At 41.0% G+C, this 18,348-nt stretch overlaps 1 protein-coding gene across 7 annotated transcripts in view; it reads left to right on the top strand.

Annotated features, from left to right (window-relative positions):
* Positions 1-18,348, top strand: part of LOC144471527 (A disintegrin and metalloproteinase with thrombospondin motifs 15) — a 151,939-nt gene that overhangs the window by 33,854 nt on the left and 99,737 nt on the right. For all 7 annotated transcript variants that reach the window (XM_078183705.1, XM_078183668.1, XM_078183660.1 and 4 more), the window contains exon 3: positions 17,043-17,171. In XM_078183705.1, the coding sequence (XP_078039831.1) occupies positions 17,043-17,171 (129 nt within the window). The remainder of the gene's footprint in view (positions 1-17,042; positions 17,172-18,348) is intronic.

Raw genomic sequence — 18,348 nt, 5'->3', positions numbered from 1 at the left:
TGTTATTGAACGAGTTATTCTAGTTTTGCGTGACTTTTATGAACAGTGATGTGACAGTTAACATGTTAACTGAATTATTAAGCAACGGGGATCATTAGAACTAATTGAGATAAATCGTCTCGTAGATTTTCGTAATATGTACTTAGAGCAAAAATGCGAGGTTCGCGCTGCAGCTGCAAGTAATGAACGTGTCATTGACATTTCAAATAGTTTGATAGTTTAAGCTGTTATTTATAAAAGATTTTGGTTCTCAAAAATATTTATTCGATTTGTTCGATCCTCGTGCGATACGCGTAATAAATTATTATTTTTCTAACCGTGTTGTAGTTAATAATATCTGTCTCTACGATTGAGAACGGAACCGGAAAAAATTCTCAAGATTGTCACGAGTCGTTTCAACACGTTTCACGGGAAAAACTGTGAGATACATTGGTTCATTAGCGAGAAACTAATTGATTTATAAATAAAATCCTGCGTTAATTTGCGCGATAGAATACGAGCGAGTTGTTGCGATTATTCGATGAGTCTACCATTAATTTATCGTGCATTTAGCTAGACCATCGAAGCGTAAATTGTTCATGGTTCGTGGTAACGTAAATGACTGGACGCGATAGAATGTAGTTATCCTGTCTCGTGGGTAGATTCGACAAAGATACTTTTCGTATCGGCTAATCGCGAAAGAACTCAATGATTAGTCGAGATCTAACGATCCGGTGGTTAGCCGGAATTCGACTGTGGCTCGCAATTACGCGATATACAAACTCGATCGACGATTAATAGCGACGAGGACGCGTTAGCCGGCCTGGCGATAAATCAGGGCCCCGCCGGTCTTGTAAATTATAACATTCATTAACGACAATCGATCGCTCACCAGTCGGCCCGATCAATTCGTTTCGTCGCGCTTGAAAGATCTCGCCGATACACCACGGCCGCTTTTACGCTCGTAAACTTCTTTCCGAGTATCCTTGGAACGATTAGATACTCTCCTCCTCTTCCTCTCTCTTTCTTTCTCACCATTAACAATATTACGAACCGCTTCGTTTATCGGAGAGTTCATCGAATGAGCATCACTCATCAAATAATGCAGTAAATAAGCTCGAGGAGTTTACATGCTGATAAATCACTGACCAAATTTCGTACTATCTCGTTGAAAAAGAAACCTTCTTTAATAATGAGTAGTATTTTATTCATTCAAGTGTTTTTTTTTTTTTTAATTAAGCACCTTGACGTACGCGTAAATATTGGCAGCTGTTTTTGCGAGTTCGATTTCGATGATCGATCTTATCAAACAATCGTTATCCTCGTTATCAGATATTGTATCAGATATTTGCATCATGCAACCTTTAATTAATGTTTCTTCCGATTTTATATTTATTTCGAACGTTGATTGGTATACTAAGATCACGAGTGATCTCTTGTACACGTATCTTTCCTCTTTCGAAGTAACAGCTTTATTTTCCACGTCTCTATGATTTTATACTTACATTTTTTATTTCGAATTTGTCATTGCCTCGATAATCCGGTTATTTTTGTAAAGATCATCGAACTGGTTGAGGGTCAGTAAATCTGAGATTAAAATAAAGACCCGTCATTATTATCGAAAAGAAATTAGCAGAGCGAAATCTTCACAAATTTTGTAAAATTGACCCTGTATCTTATTTATTAATACGCTTCTTACCATCTTAACGTTTCAGTTCATAAGTTAACGTACACACAATGTTTTCGTTAGCCTTGCAAATACTTTATCGAAAAGTGAATTCTAAGATGCATATTTTCATACCGATACGTTAAAAACAATAACTTTGCGTGATATCGTGCCAGGTAACCGGATGATTTACGAACAATAGTCTTTCGACTAGTTCGTGACCAATCGAGGCGCAATCGGCTTCTTTGAATATGCATGTGCAAAGGCATTGAATTAATTGCATTTTATTCTTCAAGAACGGATGCTGATCGAGGTCAGAGATACGGTGGAATTGCTAGATCGATTTAATTCTTTTTCAAGCAGAATGCGCCACCCTTTTCATCGTTTGCATTATTCTTCTTAAGAGATCATGCAACGAACACCGCGACGCACGTTCCACCTCGCAAAGCTGTTTACTTTTTTCCGAAGTCAACGTTATAGACAGAATTTAACAGCTGCCGAGAATTTTCTGTTATCTGTTCATTGGCAACAGCATGTTTCACCATTTCCAGGTAAAAGAGATTCACCTTGCAATCCCAGAAATATTTGTACGGTTACATCATCGTTTCCTTATTAGCTACGATATTTAATATCGGGACCAAGGCCTATAAAAAGGACATTATGGATGCTTCCTTTCGACGCCGGCCACGGCAACCACAGATTTTTACAACATGCCCGTTATACGTCCCATTAATATTTATGCTTCTATAATACCCCGCGACTTACAGGATTACCGCTTAAATAAAGCTTTATGCGCGAAAAGAGCCGTAAATCCGGTCATTTTCGGCCGTCTACGCGCATCCTTCTCTGTACGCGAAGAAATACCCTTGCACTCGTTCGCAGTAAATTGTTTTAAGGGTCGGCCGACCCCGCTACAGTTCACGAAACACTTGAATGGCCATAAACGACCAATGACACCTGTATAAAGGCTCGAGGAACGCGTCCCCTAAATCATCCGGTGAATCAGCTGGTTCGGCCGTAGGAGGGTGGCAAGGAGTGGAACCGGTGGTGGACGTGGGATATTCGGCGTCGACCTTGACGCATTTCGGCCGAAAGATGTCGAAGCCGTAAAATCGGGCGTGGATCCCGAACGGTGTGTGTAGCTGCCAGACGTTTAGTTTCTCGTCCGTAAACATTTTTGTCAGCCAGCGAAACCCGAATCGCCACCTCGCAGCAGGATATATTCGTCGTTCGTTCGCCTGTAATTCATTTCTAAGGCGGGCCCGGTCGAAAATAACCGAACCGATGGCCAGCTGCCTATCGGGCAGTTCCGATTATCGTTCGATGCTCTTGAAATTTACACTAATGCATTCCGCGTACGAGTTAATCATTTCGACGGCGAATGAGCCGAGGTTACGCGCCGAAACTAGCAAACTTGAGTAAAGAGAACTGCTGAAAACTGTTTGGGACATGTAGAAATCCATAGAAATACTCCGGTACCCGTTGCACGATTGAAATCTTATTTTTCGTGGCTTGGTTTCACTTCTTAAAAGAAAACCACAATCGACGATCCTTTGAAGAAAAAGGCAGACTTCTATAGATAATCATGTGCGCGGTCGCATCTCTCTGATGATAAAATTCAGGAATCGAGAACTTATTCGTAGAGCATGAAATAAGAGTAGTTTCATCTTTTAATTAAAATTATTTTGACCATATAAAATGGATGAGGGGAGAACACACAGAGAGTTTTTCTAGAAGAGCAAGAAATGGAGCACGCGAGTCTTCTCGTAGCGAAAAGTATCGTCTATCGACTTTTCCAAAAGTGTTTAAGTGTTTAATAGAAACAGAAGAGGAAAAAGAGGAAGAATCTCCCTGGTCGCAATGGAGTGCCGTTGAAAGATCGGACATTCGTTTGAATTTATGCGCGCTGCCTTCTATCTTTCGCGAATTATAATGGGAGTTTATTTTTGACACGACGGGGCCGAGGCTTGTCCATTTCGCCGCGGCAAGCGCGGACAAGCAGACAAAACCGACTTAGCCGGTTCTGTTTGGAGCGAGCTTCCGGCAAACCGAAGTCACCACGCTTTTGTCCCAGGTCAGGATAACGCGAGCGGACAGCCGGCCAAATTACGCGGGGACAAAATAGACCGAGCAGCAGCAGCTGTAACGCTCTTGCGCGTCGTTTTCGAATTCGCACGGCCTGCGCGGATTGTCCAGACCTCGGGTCCGTTTTAATTCCGCGTCTCGTTTGAATAACCGGCGACCGAATAATGCAACCTACTTGCCGCGATGAAAATGCGGCTGCCTGCGAAATGAAATTCGTGCGCGGCTCACACGCGGAGTTGGCACGCGGGGCTGATGTTTCGCTGAGTGAGAATGATACTTTGTGTCACGCTGGAATTTAGACTGTCTTCAGGCGCAAGAACACAGTCTGACTCTAAGCGTAAGACGTTTTAACCTGTCTGCCGGTTACCAGGTACATACCCAGATTCTCGTTCGCTATTCCGTTGACGATTCTGTAGAAACGCGACGTGACGCGCAGTAATCGTGTTAACCCCTTAGCAGCTCCTCGTACTCAATAAGTTCTCTAATAGAGCGAGACAAATTTTCTTTGCGAATGTCTTCGCTTAATTTCATTCCTAGATCTTCGTAACAAAAGAATCGTTGTCACGAGTCCGACTCGTTATAGTAAAAGGGGTTAACGTATCGGCGCTGTCTTTATAATTATTCATGAGATAAAATTGTAGATGAATTTTCTAAAGCTAATTTTATTTTAAAAATAAAATAAATATTGTTTAATACTAATTTTATAAAAATATAAAGATGTTAGTAGATTTAATTACCCTGTATTAACAGAAATGTTTACGGCCGAATTCCCGGTCGGTAAAGTGTTAAAGAGGTTATACCATGAAATAAATAGTTATGCCTTAGGTGGGCGCGTAAAGGTCGTACACGTGTCAGCAGCGAATAAAGAAATAAATTTGTAGCGTAGAATCAGTAACGCTTGTTGAAGCACTTTGGTGAGTCAGAGTAAATTGGCCAGCGAGGAACGAAACCGTGTACCCGACGATTAACGAATCCGCGCGTTGAACCCGTCGGGGGAGGATACGCGGTGACTTTTATTCCTCGAATAACATCCGTTCCCCGAATGTCGGGGTAAACTCGACGAAAGCGCTTGTCCGCCGTGGGAGACGAAAATGTTTATGCAAGGGGAGGCGAGGTGAGTTCGATGCGAGCGAGGGCCAGCCTTTTGCGCGTCAAACAATGTCGTCCAGTTCAACGACACGTGGTTAGCTGGCGCCGCTCGGCGCGATCGGCAGACGACACAGTTCACAAAGCCCTTTCTAAACGGCGCGCGGCTGTTCTTCACCTCGTTTCCAGCATTGTCTTTCGAGCTGAACTTAGCGCGATTGTTATCGGCCCGCCGTGAAACAGAAACCGGCGAAAGACGCGGGCGTCGAGAGACGGAAAGCTGGTTGCACTGTTCTATTTTCTCGAATAGCGACTCTGTCAAGGGGCCTCGATTGCTCGACATCTATTTTAACCCCTTCGACGTACCATTTTCTTCACAGTCGCTGCGATTACGAATTTTTCAATTGGCACAATTTCTTATAAAGAACGGAACATTAATGTTTATTTCGTGCTTGAATTTACTTGTATGCTTAAATATTAATAACAAGGGATTAGAATTTTATTCCGATTTTAAAAAACAGAATAACATCCATACTTAATTATTTGTTACTAGTAACTTCCATCACGAGTCGAACTCGTCAAAATACGGCAAGGGGTTAACTCACCGCGTTCGGTACTGAATATCGATCCCAAAATCTTCTACGGATTCGCAGCAATTCAATGAACACCTTGGCCTATAATTTAGGCAGCTATAGGTAGCCGAGATATCGTTCGAGACGCAATCATTTTCCTCACACTGTTCGATAATTGAAACGATTACGAAAATTCGTGGCATGCATACCGTATATCGTTTTCATAATTCTAGCAAGAAGTGAACGATCATGCGGCGCTGTTACCGAATGACAAATGCTAGACCTAGGCTCCCACACGCGGTGCTAATGTCGCGTTTCGTATGTCCCCGAGGTTAGCAAATGCGGCAAATACGACGGAATGCACTCCGGTTGAAAGCATTCCGCGAAATTTGTCTCCCCTTTATCGTATCTGTCGGACAAGGCATCTATCAGTGTCCAGTGGTGAGAATTACTTAACCTTCCTCTTTTCACGTGATCGGCAACGCGTGTCTCGCACGGTACAACTACATACACTATATACCCTCTATCGCTCACCCCATATCCTGTATCCTGTGTCGGGATATCGGATTATCACGCGGTAAGCGTTTTTCTCTGTCCCCACGATCCCCGGTTCTGATCCCATTTCTGAATCGTTTTCTCATCGCGCGCTCGACTCGCGCTTTCGCCTAAGCACGGAGTCTGGTCCGCCAGCTTTTAGATATCGCGCGTTATTCTCTCGTTTAATTGACGGAGCGGAGAGATCGGCGTCGAAAAGTTCTCGAAACGTAAAACATTGGGTCTCACTGTAACATCTAAAGTCGGCAACAATAAGAATGAAACAGTGAGAGTATAAATAATGTAAAAATAATGTCGAAACCATGAAAGCAACGTATGCGCATTTGTTGCATCATGCTGCAACGCTTGCAACTCAGAGTAACATATTGTAACACGATAAAAGAGCACACATACGATCGGAAAGGTCTTTTAATCAGCTTCGATCGATTTGACAGTATTTATGGCAGCTTGTCCCGTGTCGTGAATTCGTGCACACTTTGCACATCGAAGATGCTCATAATATTTTACTTTGTCCAAACGTTTAATGGATCTTTGTGCACGGAGAGACCGATACGATCGATAAATACCGTTCGGTTCTCGCGAGTCAAGGATGATCGAGTCCCGCGCGGAGGGACACTTGAAACGCCGCGTACGCAGTAAGAAAAAGGGCCGATTTTTCTGGGCACTTAAACGAGACGCGGTTTCACGGGTAGCCGTCAAGGCCGTGCGACGAAAGGTCGAGTGTCTTTAAGAAAAGTATACAATTTCTTGGTTGACCGCATATTTCTCGCGGTCGTAGCCACGGTCTCACCATCCTTTCACGCGATAAGTTTCTCCGAGGGGAAGCTGCTTCCGGAAAGAGTTCGGGGAACGACTATCAACGCGCGCTGGCTCTCCTTTAACGCGGACACATTGTTAATTCAGCAGCGTTGCAAACAATCGTTAAACAATTTATCTTTTTCACTTATCTTTCTTTCTTATTTCTCGATTCGCAAGAATCGACGACGTCCAGCATGTTCATTTTCGAAAAAGTTTATAAGTAGCATGGAATATGCTCCACAAGGTGTCTCAAAAGATACTTGCAATCGGGTAATGAAGAATTCCTCGAATCATTTGAAATGACTTTTACCTCAGCGCAAATGTAATACACGGCTTTGTTTGCGAGCTATCGACGAAAGAACATAAACCAATAAGATGCGAGAGCAGCTGCCGCAAGCGGTCAAGCCAATGTGCAAGAATGAGTTCTGACTGAGCTCACCTCTCATTGGTCACGCTCACCGTAGTTGTCTCTCTCTCAAGCGGCAGACGCGTATTCGTATGTGTTAGGCGATCACCGAGGAGCGATACGCGGAACGAGAGCCAGGAGGCGTGGCTCTCGCGATCTTCGTGTTCCGTGCTGGTTAATACCGAGCCCTGTTCCGTATTACCATAGCGACGATTCACGGCACCCACTACACGCGATCCGGCTTAATATTTCTAAGCCTATTAAATTGTCTGCCGATGTGTACTATTTGATCGATCCGAATCGGGAAACGAATAATAGAGACATTGTGTGTGGCAGCGAGCCAACACAGGCCGCCGGCCAGTTTAGCAGTTTTACGGCGGCGGGCGAAGCGAGCGGATATCAAATCGGCGACAATATCGATGTCGAATAACTCGACGGTGCTCGCATCGATTTTAGTCGACCGTGTGCTCATTCTGTAATTTCGTTCGAGGGCTGCAGTAAGCGTTGCGCAATCTATTGTATTCATAACGGCCGGTTCTAATGTACTATCATTATAGAACTATAAAGGATACCGGCATTTTTTTTCGTGAACGGACGTAAGTGGGTCACTCGATCGCTCGGCTCGCGCGCCGGGAGAGCTTTAAAACGTAATTTACGACTCTTTATTTCGTCAAAGTTATCGTCGAAAGTATTAGACACGATCTGGCTCGTGCTGGAATGACGGCAGTTTAGAAATCATCTATTGTAGTTTATCCATTAGTTACTCCATTGTGTCGGAACGCGATTCCGCGTGAAGTAACGCGTCGTGCATTGTACAATATTTTCGATTCGACGTTGCCCGTAGAATCACGCTCTTGTTCGTTGCACGAAAACAGTACGTTGGTACCTGCAGTGATTCATGTCTCTTAAGACTGATCGATACGAGCTTAATGCGTAGGTGTCAACGTAAGGCTGGCATTAGAGTAGTTAGTAGAATAGAACATAAGTATGCACCAGCGGTCGCAGCCTTACATTAGCACTTCGACAGTTATTACAGACTAGCGCAGAGCGGTTATAGTATCAGGACTTATGGACTTCCGGTCTGGAGAGGATACAGAGCGGAATGATAAGCGATATAATAGCAATCTTCAAGAATTGCAAATCACTATCGATGAACCATTTCAATTTCGTTCTCCCGTTTATTTTCAGTTGAATGCTACTTTACACGGTAGGTACGAGTGCTACAATGCTACATACATTTGATAAGTATACCCGCGTTGGTATAACGATGTTTGAAAGTTTGCATTTTCTTTAGCCCTCTTGAGAAACCGTCGCTTGTTAGCAATGTTCAACAGTATTAGTGAGCAACTGGGTTCACACGTCCCACACGCCATTGTCCCCTTTGTGCGAAATAAATATGCGATAGGAAGAATTGTGCAAGTGATAACAATGTATGCTCGAAAATATGGTCCCACTATTCCGCTTCCGTGTAGGTACGTTATGTTTGTTCATCGTTTAACTATGTTTCTCTGTTTTTGTTAATTGTACATAAAATAGACGAATTAGTTACCTTCTCTGGGTACGTTGTGAAGACAATAAAAAGGTTGAAAATAAAGGCCTTTCCAAAAAAGGTTGCAAAGCTTTAATCATATCCGATATTTTAATGCAACTATTGCAAAACTATTTTTCTATTTAGTTCTCGATCCATCGAGATTAAATAATCCCAATGTTTTAACCAACTACTTTGATCTCCAGTTTTCGAAACTATTCTCATTCTCTAAACATGAAAACGAGCAGTCGTAAACAAATGTGTGTCGAATATTTTATGATCCACTACACATGTGCCAAGTTTCATTAACACCGGTGTCTTCGAATTGGACGGTGAACAACGTGTTGAAAATAACAAATATTTTTAGTAACGCAACTTCCGATCGTTTGCACAAATGTTAACACACACAAAGAACGATTGATTTGCAAGTAGAATAGCCTTAGAATTTTGTAACAGAAATTGCTGATTAGCATGAAAACATCTACTTTTTAAAATTATACTTTCCTTTACTGAAATTATACTTTCGAGTATCCTATAAAGGATAACTTCCTTTCAAATCCAAGGAATCCATTGTTCGCACAAATATTGCAAAAATTTCTTTCGTCTCGAGTTTCTAATAAACATAACGAATTTTCGAGTTTTTACCAAAAAGTTGTGGTTTATAGAGTATATAAAAGTACAAGTTCACCAATTTACCAAACCAATAACTGTTCAACTTATAAATCAATCGGTAGCTTCGTCGATGAACGAGGCAAACGGAGATCTTAGACTGACACGAGCACGGTACAATTAACATTCTGCCGTACGATACTGCAGACCCAATTTCAACTGGATATGGACTGTAACAAGCGCGGTCACCCTGCCCCTAATCCGTGCACATTAAAATAGTTGCACGACACGAGAACGATCTCGCCTAAACCGTGACATACAACCGGCGCGTCTCGGCTCTGCGTTACAGTCGTCCCCTTATCCCGGCATAGTGCTCGCCGACTGCGTGTCCGGCGCGTAATCGGTAACGACGTTGTCCTAGGATCGCCGAATCCCTTTTTCTCCCCCCCGGGGTCGAAGCTTGCCTGTGTATTGTTATGCAATTGTACAATGCGCGGAGCCACGGCGGCCGCCCACGCGTCGACATTTAGTAAGCGGCGTTTAATCTCCTCGGACATGACGTAAAGTCCCTTTGTTCCGCGACACGGCCCAGGATACCGCGTTCCCGGCCCCGAGTGGGACGTCAAAATTTCTCAGTTCATTGTTCCGTTTCAGCTGGAGCGCACGGACGAGCAACGGCTGGCGAGCCATCGCGGGACTACCACGGAATAGTCCGTTGGTATAATGAGAGGATATCGTAAATTAACGCGCCAATAATTGAGACATTGCAGTCGCTAGGCGTGGAGGTACCCGATGCAAACTCGCTCGTGTGCCCGCCCCCCCCCCCCCCCCCTCTCCGTATTTATCTCCTGCTCTTTCTCTTTGTCTTTATCCGTCAATTTCTCTGCGTGGTTGCTGCGGCTACACGTTCTTGACTCTATACAAACAAAACGAATTTTTATTGATGGCCACATTCATCGCGAGCGCTATTATAGCAGAGCCTGTCCGCAAGCGTTCGAGCTTTCTATCTCTACCACGTGTATGTACTTAGCGTAATGAATTAACAGTAAGGATGATCGCGCTGTCGGCTAAAAGACTGGGAGTAGCTGCTAGATTTTATTAATTTTCGTTGATTGATTGGTTTGAATTGTTAGGGGACGAGTTAAAAATAAATCGAAAAGTATTTTATTGCCAATTGGAAAATTCATATGCTTGTTTTCATTAAAATTATATAGAAACGCAACGAATTTAAATCGTCGAATTCCAAGTAAAAAATGAATCGAAAATGTGCTGCGTTCTTTCTATCATTACTGAATGTTAACACGGTGTCTTAACATTTTTAATGTTTTCATTGTTGATTAGAAGATGCCAATTAATTTTTCTGAAAACAGGAGATTAACAATATACGATAGTTTTTATTAAAATACTTTGGGAATTCGTAGTTTGAAATTGTTAAGAACCACACGATTTTTGTGTTCAGAGATCGATAGTTTGGCGAATATTTTAATTTGGGTTTACAGTAGATTGTCGATTACCCCGGAACGTCTCTTAACGGAAACGTTGATTACCTGCAGACCGGTTATCCGAGGCACCAATTATCGGATCACGGAATGAGTCACGCGTCTCATAAATAATGTAAATTTTCTTTCATGCTTTCGGAGAGCAAAATACAAAATCGTAATCATAACCATCAATGTTCTATATGTTTCCTCCGTTTCTGAAAATCGTGGAACATTATACAAGGCGTTCCAATTGCATGAAACGACTCTCGGTTATTGTTGTTACCGCTGACATTTCTAAGCGACTGCGTCAATACTTGTAATCACTTGCTAGCATTTGTAGGCGAACAATTGTTTATTCCGGCAAAGTACAATTTATCGATCGATCTGCTACGACGCAACAAAGAATCGCGTAACCACCGTGCAGAAGCGTCGCCATTTTGTATGTCGTTTCTCCCTCTGCCGTCGCTTTTGCTTAAAGACAGAAGAAATCCTGGAAATTTACACAAACCGAGAAGACTGCAATCTCTTATTGCCGTGTTCAGCTTGCTGGTCCCTAAAAAGAGCCGGTCTTATCTAAGACTCAGATGTCTGCATTTACGTATATATGCGCGTCACGTGTTGTTGTCCGGTTGAAAGCTAGCGAAACAATGCTCGGAAATCACTTTTACGACAGCGGCGCAAGTAAAAACGGTTGGGTCATCGGGTTGACCCGACTGTTTAGTAACGTAATTAGTAAAATAATTGCGAATATTTAGTAACGCGACGGATTATCTGCCGGCTGTTTACACGGACTGTCGGGACTTTCCTTTTGGTATCGTTAAATAAATTATTATAGGGTCATTGGAATATTATCGGCGCGGGTAGTACATTTCTCGTACTTGAAAATGCTGTTGTCTGAAATAAGAAATATTGTTTAGTTATTTAAACATTAATTGTCAGCTGACTGAGGGGAGTCGTAAATGTTATACTGCTTGAAACATATTGTTTACCAATGGAGGTGTAAAACTAATAATAAAAATTTATTTTTATAACTCTTCAACTGAATTTTATGTTGAAATACTTATAATTAAATTACAATAAAAATTTGATATTCCTTTATATATTTTTCATTAAAACATTTTATACTAAATTAAAGTTTTTTCGTACCGTGACATTTATACCTTCACTCTAATATACCGTGAAGTATTTTTTTCGTTCAGCGTACATTTATTTAAATACATGGCGTAGAAAATCAAAGTTATACTAGTGTTCGAATACTCTCGCCACTCATTGTATGCAATGCAATTCTTTTTTCAGTCGGCAATAAGCCAATGGAAGGCATAAACTAGTCGTTAATAACCAATGCCAGAAAACAGTCCATCTGTAAGGAAACAATTCGATTCCATGAACACGGTTTCCCAGATTTCTAGTTTCGCAATTACCGCATCAATTATCGCTAATTTCGTTAAAGCCGCCATTAAGCGAAAGAACGTTAATCGTCCGACGTAACAACGTCGCGCAGCTTCCGTATAGTTGGTTTCGGTTGAGGCGGAGTTTTCAAGAAGCGGTTTGCAGTCATTCCGCTATTTAGTCTGTCTCTCAACGGTCAAGGGAAATTCCACGGTCTGCCGCGTGCTCCTGTAACGAGAATACAAGGAAAAAGTGAAACAATGTTTTTCCGGCTAAGTACCGTCGATAATTGCGCCTTTCTAACTCGCGCACACGGGCATCGGTTATGCGCAATTAACGCGCTCGGTTGCGCGTGAACGCTCGAACGGGCAGAGTTCCACGAAAAAATGCCGCGCGGGAGTTTCCTTTTATCGCCGCACGCCGCCGTAGCCGCCGCCGCCGCCGCTTTTCCAATCAGTGATCAAGTCTCATTTGCTCGGTGGCTAATTAGCGTCACGCTGACAGGCCCGAGAAATGTCGCATCCCCTTCCGCTGGATCCTGCGGACGTCATTATCCGCGTACACCAGGAAATCGTTTGCTCGTCATTGTTCGCGGCTTGATTGAGTTCGCGTAACCCGGCATTCAGATCGGCTGGATCAATTATCGGCTGACTGAGATTTACGAGCTGCCTGTCTACCTTCGTCGGGGAATCTGTCGAAGGTGGAACCGAAGGCAGTGGCTGAACCTGAAGCCTCGCCCCTGCGATCGTTAACAATGCCAGTCGGTTAATAAACAGACGGCTTTGTCCTTCGAAGTGTTGCTCTTGAGAGTAGATCTGCGAGCGACGTTCGAGCTACGGATTGCGTTACGTTGATGCACGAGTTCTCGTTTCGTAGACAATTTTATATCGAACACACTATAGTTAAATCTAATTAACATTTTTATATTTTCATAACATTAGCATTAAACGATATTTGTTTTATTCATTTTGTTTTTATTTTATTTATTTTATTAATCGCGGAAAGTATCTAATACTTGACATTAGTACAGTCTAAAACTTTTATCTCAATAATAGATAACAAATTATTTTGGTTGCCATGACTTCTATTCTTTGCGATTGATGCGAAATATTTTTATTTTGCATAAAGATCTTCAAAGCATTTATTTTTGAAACATGACTATCGTAATGAATGTACAAGTAATGAAACAGTTTCATTTTAATGCTTAAAGTATTTATCACATTTAATTAACATTTCTACGGCGTTAGATTGTTTTTATATACATATATCATGGTAGTTAGTAAAATCTATACTGTATTTTCGCGCTGTTCCTTTAGTTTAAATTATAAGACAAAGACTACGGCTGTGTCACACTTTCTTCGCCTCGATCATCAAAAATTTTTTGCGTGGCGTTAACCACGCAGCGTCAGTTTGGCAAAGTCGACCATTTCCGACACGCCTTTTCGTTCCAGTGTAATCAAGGAGTTGAAGTTCAAGATTAATGTAAGAATCGCTCAAAGATGATTTCCTGGTTGTCTTGTTTCAAGAGTGACCACGCTGACCTACAGCCTACAGCTACGGCATAAATGTTTTTGGCAATCCTCGTTGCATCGTGTTGCCTCGACTAAACCGTAACGAAAGATTATTCTGAAAATGTTTGACCTGCCCGCCCTGCGGGTTTATACTTTTTCATCCGCCTAATCGCCGCAAAGACGTAATCGTGCTTGTGAAATATGAGAGGTACACTATAGGACCAGTTTAAATGGCCATAAACGATTAGGGACTGCCGTCGCAACTGCAACCTCTGTAGACAGGAAAACATGAGATACGTGAACAATAAATGTAAAATTCATCATCAGTCAAAGTTCAAAATCGTTGACGTAATAGACATTTAAAGACGAGTAATCGAAATAAATAATCGTTGACGCGGGGCTGGATTCATCTCCAATAATAGTACAACTATATCATCTAGTTTATAATCGGATATTGGAATCGAATGTAAAGAACGATTAAGGAGCTTTTAATATAAGAAACTGATTCGGCGATAATAGTTAATTCGTACTCTTGAATAGATCTCTCGCTTCTTTCGCGAAGTGGATACCAAAGACCGAATGTCAAAATGGTCGATCACCGTTTCGTGAATGCGCCTCGAACGAGACGATGAACTCACATGGTTTGTCAGTCTCTCGCGTTATAAAAGTCAACGTATCGGACGTGTTGTCTCGCTCCTTGAATGTTTATTTATAGTAATTCGTTTATACAGTCACTCGAATCTTTCGAGTGCTGACATGAAATTCTATTCAATTGCTTGATTACGCTCACCGAATGAAAACCACTCGGAGCCCTGCGATTGTTTATCGAGCTTCTTTCACTCGGATGAATGGGGATTCAGAGAAATCATTATGCCAAGGTAAATAGATACATACTTGAGAAGTCAAGCTCCTTCTGTTTTCTACGTCATTCGCTTCAAAAGTCTGGGATTTTTAGAAGGTACATTACTGTGTGAAACGCTTTACACAAAAAGCTTAAATATAGGTTATTAAACCCGCGTGGAAAATGCCCAGGTAGATTTTATCGAGATCTTTTGCTCCGATTAATTCCAACCAAACCCAAATATACAGACAATATTTTACAAATTCCATTATAAATTACGATTTTTATAAAATCTTATTTTATTATATAAAACGAGCGGTTTGCCTACTTTTTCCAATCGCCAAAATATTCAAACGTTTGTTAAAGATCGAAGCAGATTGCCGATCCGCAACGAACGACTCCGATCTCCCGCGAACGTCCGAACGTTTCTTTGTTTTAGAGGAAACGCGCGTAAAACGCAATTAAATCATCGAATCGATTGTCATGATGCACACTTGCTATTGGTCAAGGCTGATGAGATATCGGGAAGGAATTTCGATTTTTGTGCAACAGGGAAGGTCGGCTAATCGATTCTAAGCAGCTCTGTTGCGCAACAACGTTCGAGGTTCACACGGGTTCCGGACAGCCGCATCATTTTTCCCGCCTCTCGTTTATCGGCGGCTAGCGGGACAGACATTACTTATCGACGATTCGTCGGGATTGAAGAAGCGCGAGGTTATCGCGTGAAATCCGCGTTTAAAATTTGTATTACAGTATTTCGATGTCGCATGCCCGCCTCGATAAGACAATGAGCGTACTATCGTCCGCGAATTATAGGAAGCTCGATACAGCGGCTTATCTCGAACGCGATGTGTACTGTATTGGTATTAAGCGCACCGATACTCTTATGTGGATCATCAAAGTGGCAGCATTTGAGATGACTCGTACAGAATAGTCCATTGAAGTATTCTTACCAATGCTTGTTTCGTTAACCCCTTGACGTTCTATTTACTTCATAGTTACAGTTATGATCCCTTTTTTAATATAATAATTTCTTAGATGAAAAAGAAAAAATATTTATTGCATTTGTCTGCATTTATTCAAATCGTTAAACACTAATGACAAGAGGACAGAATTTTATTCCAGCTTAAAAGAACGGAATAACATTTATACTTGACAAGATATTAATAAAAAAACTCTACGACGAGCCAGACTCGTCAAAATACAGCAAGGGGTTAAATTCAAACTCCACTGAAGAATTTGTACCTGTATATAGTTCGTAATATTAATGCTCCCTTTCTTGACTAATCAAGTTCGAAGCAATGAAATAAAACTGTTTTGTTTCTGGATGGATAATTTTTGTGGAATACATAGAATCATTAAACAGCAATTTAATAACTAATAATAGCGTATATATGATATACCCAATATCATACAATTTAGCTTTCATATTTTTATTATATCGAATCATTTACTTTGATTTGAGGCTTGCTTTGATGATGGTGATTAAAGTGTTAGGGGATATTTTTGCAATGGATGGTACAAACCATTAGCTATGGTCGATATACTTTATACGAAGCACTGTTCAAGAAATCCGCAGACTCTACGAAGAGGTCAATACTGTCTTTGTGCAGAATTGCATAGGAAATGGCGATCGTTGGTATTACAAGAACTATAATTTAACTCGTGGAGTGGAGGGATTCAAATTAACATCGTTTCTAAGTTATATAAAACGGAAAGAAAATTGAAAATTTTAATGACTGATGTTTTTATATTGATGGGTTCCTATAGAGTAATTAAATCCCCTGATTCCCTTAAAATTTGGTTTAATAATGTTGTTAAATTTACTTGTATTCTTCGTTGACTTAACATCATGCCTCGAAGTTACGTGTACGACTTTCAATTTATAAACGGCACAAATCTGCTCGATACCGTATCATAAAAATTAAGCAACATTTTTCAATCTGGAACGAAAGCTCACGCGGATAAAAAGTTATCGAGATAAAACTCTGTCACAATTGGCACGTTTTTTATCGCGCGTTACGTGCTACTGGTAATCTTCGTACACGTGTGACGCATGCAACTCCTACAACACGAAAATACGCGGTCATGAATGGAAATTAGTAGCATTGTTATTTTATTTTTACCAATGTAACCAATTCCTCCCTGCCGTCTTCAGATACGAAAATGTTAGACATGAAAATAATTTAGTCCGCATATAACTTTGTTGCTATAACCTTGCTAATAATTTAGTCCGCATATAACTTTGTTGCTATAACCTTGCTAATAATTTAGTCCGCATATAAAACTCTAACCTCGAAATCGTAATGCGCGAAGTGCATTTTCCTCATACACCGTGACAGCTGCTTTACGAAATTTTACTGTATTAACGCTAGATATTAGAAACATTTATGAATTCTATATATTACAATATGGAACTACAATGCATATGAACGATTTTACATGTGAACACATTATCGACGGTGTTACACCAAGATGACAAAGCGTGCTAATTCATTTCGCCGTACTAATGTTTCCGACGCATTCTCTGTTACAGTGATACCAGAAAGGGGAGGATCTTCGAAGCAGCAAAACAGATCGAGTATTGAGACGAAGTCTTCGCCGAAGGCTGATCTGGAGTACGTGAGACTGATGAAGATCAGTGAGAATCAGTTCGAGGATCCACGTAAGTTGATGTCTTGATTGACGGTTGTTTGACTTTTATTTGCATAAACGATCGCGCGAGATACCTCGACGGTTTACAGATTGAACTTTATACTAATGTAAAATGTAAAGCATTTCCGTTATTATCTTCGCGCCAACTTTAAAGAAATTTTGTCCTCTAAAAAATATTTTAACACTTTACCAACCGGTCATTAGGCCGTGAACTTATTTATATTTTCATAATGCTAGCATTAATTAACATTTATTTAAATTATCTATTTTGTTTATTTTATTCACCACGAAAGGTATCCAATATTTTGAAATTACACAATAATACCTCGATAATAGATAATAATAATCGATAATAGATAGGCAATTATTGATTGCCATGACTGATTTATAGATCATCGGTCGGAATAAAAAGCCGATTAATAGGATACCGGTCGGTAGAGTGTTAACTTCTTTTACTATTGTGATATAATAGTATAAAGTTAGCGGTGCCACGCTAACAATTTTATGAAATTTTCCGATATGTCCGTTGGTCCAGTCGGAATCTTTCCAGACACTGGCGGCAGAGACCAAGTGCATGTCTGTGACCGAAGAATGTGAACGACTGGATCAAAGAAGTGAACAAGAAACGAATATCAAGTTCGTGGATCGCGTTACGCTTTTCGCGAGCGTGTTAAACGCTTACTTACAGTCGGCAAACTAGCGGGAGCGCTGACTCTAAGAGCTAAGAGCGCTGTAAGAGTGAATTTTAACCCTTTGCGGTCGAGCGGCGACTCTAAGGCGCCGCTAAAAATCATCATGCCACGTTTCGAAATAATTTTGATCATATTCATTTATATTTAGAAAATTGTTAAGAGCTGTTAAAGTTATTTAAAATGGCAACGCTACAAGCCTAAACAAATAATCTTGCATTTCTATTTAAAATGGCCCCGACTGTAAAGGGTTAATGCATACATGTGTGGCAAAGAATTGAGTAGGCAAAGTTTAAATAGTAAACATATTAGAACAATTTCGGAATATCGCTATGTTATTGACAACTTATACAAATTATTATAATACGGAATTCAATTTCTATTTAGTTTTTGTTTATTACGATCGATGCAGCAAATTCTTATTTTACATAAAGCTCCATATTCTAAGATCATCGGACTTTAGCATGCGTGCCTTGGAAATTATGGAACTATGAATAT

This window comes from Augochlora pura, chromosome 1 (assembly GCF_028453695.1).
Source record: "Augochlora pura isolate Apur16 chromosome 1, APUR_v2.2.1, whole genome shotgun sequence".
In the NCBI taxonomy this organism is placed as follows: domain Eukaryota; kingdom Metazoa; phylum Arthropoda; class Insecta; order Hymenoptera; family Halictidae; genus Augochlora; species Augochlora pura.
Note: the sequence above shows the minus strand (reverse complement) of the source record. Positions and strands in the feature narration are given on the sequence as shown.